Source organism: Orycteropus afer, unplaced genomic scaffold (genome assembly GCF_000298275.1).
Source record: "Orycteropus afer afer isolate SDZICR_OR568_19922 unplaced genomic scaffold, OryAfe1.0 scaffold00067, whole genome shotgun sequence".
Lineage (NCBI taxonomy): Eukaryota > Metazoa > Chordata > Mammalia > Tubulidentata > Orycteropodidae > Orycteropus > Orycteropus afer.
Window position 1 is genome coordinate 8,954,959 of NW_006921654.1, and position 1,677 is coordinate 8,956,635.

The 1,677-nt window shown below is 49.9% G+C and overlaps 1 protein-coding gene across 1 annotated transcript in view; it reads right to left on the bottom strand.

Moving 5' to 3' along the window:
* LOC103196641 (haptoglobin-like) overlaps positions 1-1,125 on the bottom strand; it is a 3,515-nt gene extending 2,390 nt beyond the window's left edge. Inside the window, exons 1-2 of the mRNA XM_007940410.1 lie at positions 1,047-1,125; positions 4-770 (exon numbers count right to left, since the gene is read on the bottom strand). Coding sequence (XP_007938601.1) covers positions 4-770; positions 1,047-1,125 — 846 coding nt within the window. The remainder of the gene's footprint in view (positions 1-3; positions 771-1,046) is intronic.
* Between the last annotated feature and the right edge of the window lie 552 nt (positions 1,126-1,677).

Below are 1,677 nucleotides of genomic sequence, written 5' to 3' on the forward strand. Positions count from 1 at the left end.
GGCTATGGTTTTCTGAACCCAGTCCAGGATGGAGGGCACCTTCACGTATACTCCATACTCAGCCACAGCACAGCTCTTATCAAAGCTCAGGATCCCGGCCGCATACCAGGTGTCCTCATCCTGGTCGTGCACGACAAAGGCGCTGCCAGCATCGCCGTAACAGGTGTCTTCCTGATACTTGGACATGCCCACACAGAAGGTGTGTTCATTCAGGACGGGCTGCACCCCAACAGGGCTCTTCTGTTCCTTCTTCTCAGGTTGTGTGCTGCCTTCATAGTGCTTCACACATTTGTCTTGGGCAGCCACGGGCAGCATGACGTACTTCAAGTGCTCAGTAAACCTGAAGTTGGAATTCCGCCCCCAGCCAGACACGTAACCCACATGCCCCACTTCCGCATAGTCCTTTGAAGGTAGGCAAATGGGCATTTCTCTCTCATCGACAGGAACCTTATGTTTGAGTTTGATGAGCCCGATGTCTATCGTGGAGTAGTTGGGGTGGAGAACCACCTTCTCAATCTGTACAAGCTGATTTTTCCCCACGTAGAGCTTTAACGTGGGAGCGATGTCCTTGGCTTTTGCATCAGCTGTGTGATTCAGGAAGAGATTTTTAGCTGTGGTCAGCAGCCATTTCTCATTGATCAGCCTGGCCCCCGTGGTGAGATTATGGCGGGAAACCGTCTTTGCCTGCCAGGGGAAGCTGCCTTTGGCATCCAGTGATCCACCTATGATGCACTGCACCTGATCCACTGGGTTCTTAGGTTTTCCACAAACTGTCAAGGAGAGCAAGGAAATCATGAGGTGAAATGTGGGAGAGTCCCCCAATCTGAGAAAGGGGGAAAGCACTGCCCACTGCTACTGTCTAAACTACCCTTGTTCACTCTTCTGACCTATTTAAATGCTTTTGAAAATAATCTTAGCATCGCTAACATGGACTTCTGTTTCCTGCTTTTGCAGCTAACAGAAGGAACAAGTAAGACTGAGACTTTCAGATCCTAGCAGATGAATGGTATATTTAAACAGAAGTTATCACTCAAAGAAATTCTCACAGTTCCCTGAGTCGCACTGGAAGGGCTTGGAGCTGCAATAATTCATTCTCTCCCAATAAAGAGGGACGTGTGGCGGCATTGGTGGCAACTCAGGCTTTGTAGATTTTGCAATGAATAATGGGCAGGTTGACAGAGCCACAGTACTAATACCACAAAAAGGGAAGCAAAACCTTTTGTCCCAAGAGGGACAGAGAAAGAGTACACCCTTCTTAATAATGAGAAACACAAGTTCCATCTCCAACCTCCTGTCTTCTCTTGTGGGTAATGGCATTTGATTATAACACCCTCCCTTGACTTTTCTCCTGCAGCTTGCTGTCCACCTTTCCCTCTGGACTCCCTAGCCAGGCTGTCTGTGCACAGAGGGTCTCCCATTCCTCTCCTTGGAGGGCAGTGTACACAGTGCCCCCAGTGGGACAACATTTAGGCCTAAGTCCTTGTGAGCTCCATCAAAGAGGCAACGTGTCACTGCTTGACCTCTGTCCAACCAGTTGTACCTCTCCCTGATCCCCCATCTTGAATGTCTCATGAAGCTACCCTGGAGGGATACTCCTCTGGGACCTTTCCACCTGGTTGTCTGCCCACGGCTGAACCTTCCACACACACCCCTCTTTGGTCGCCCTTCCTGTCCCCT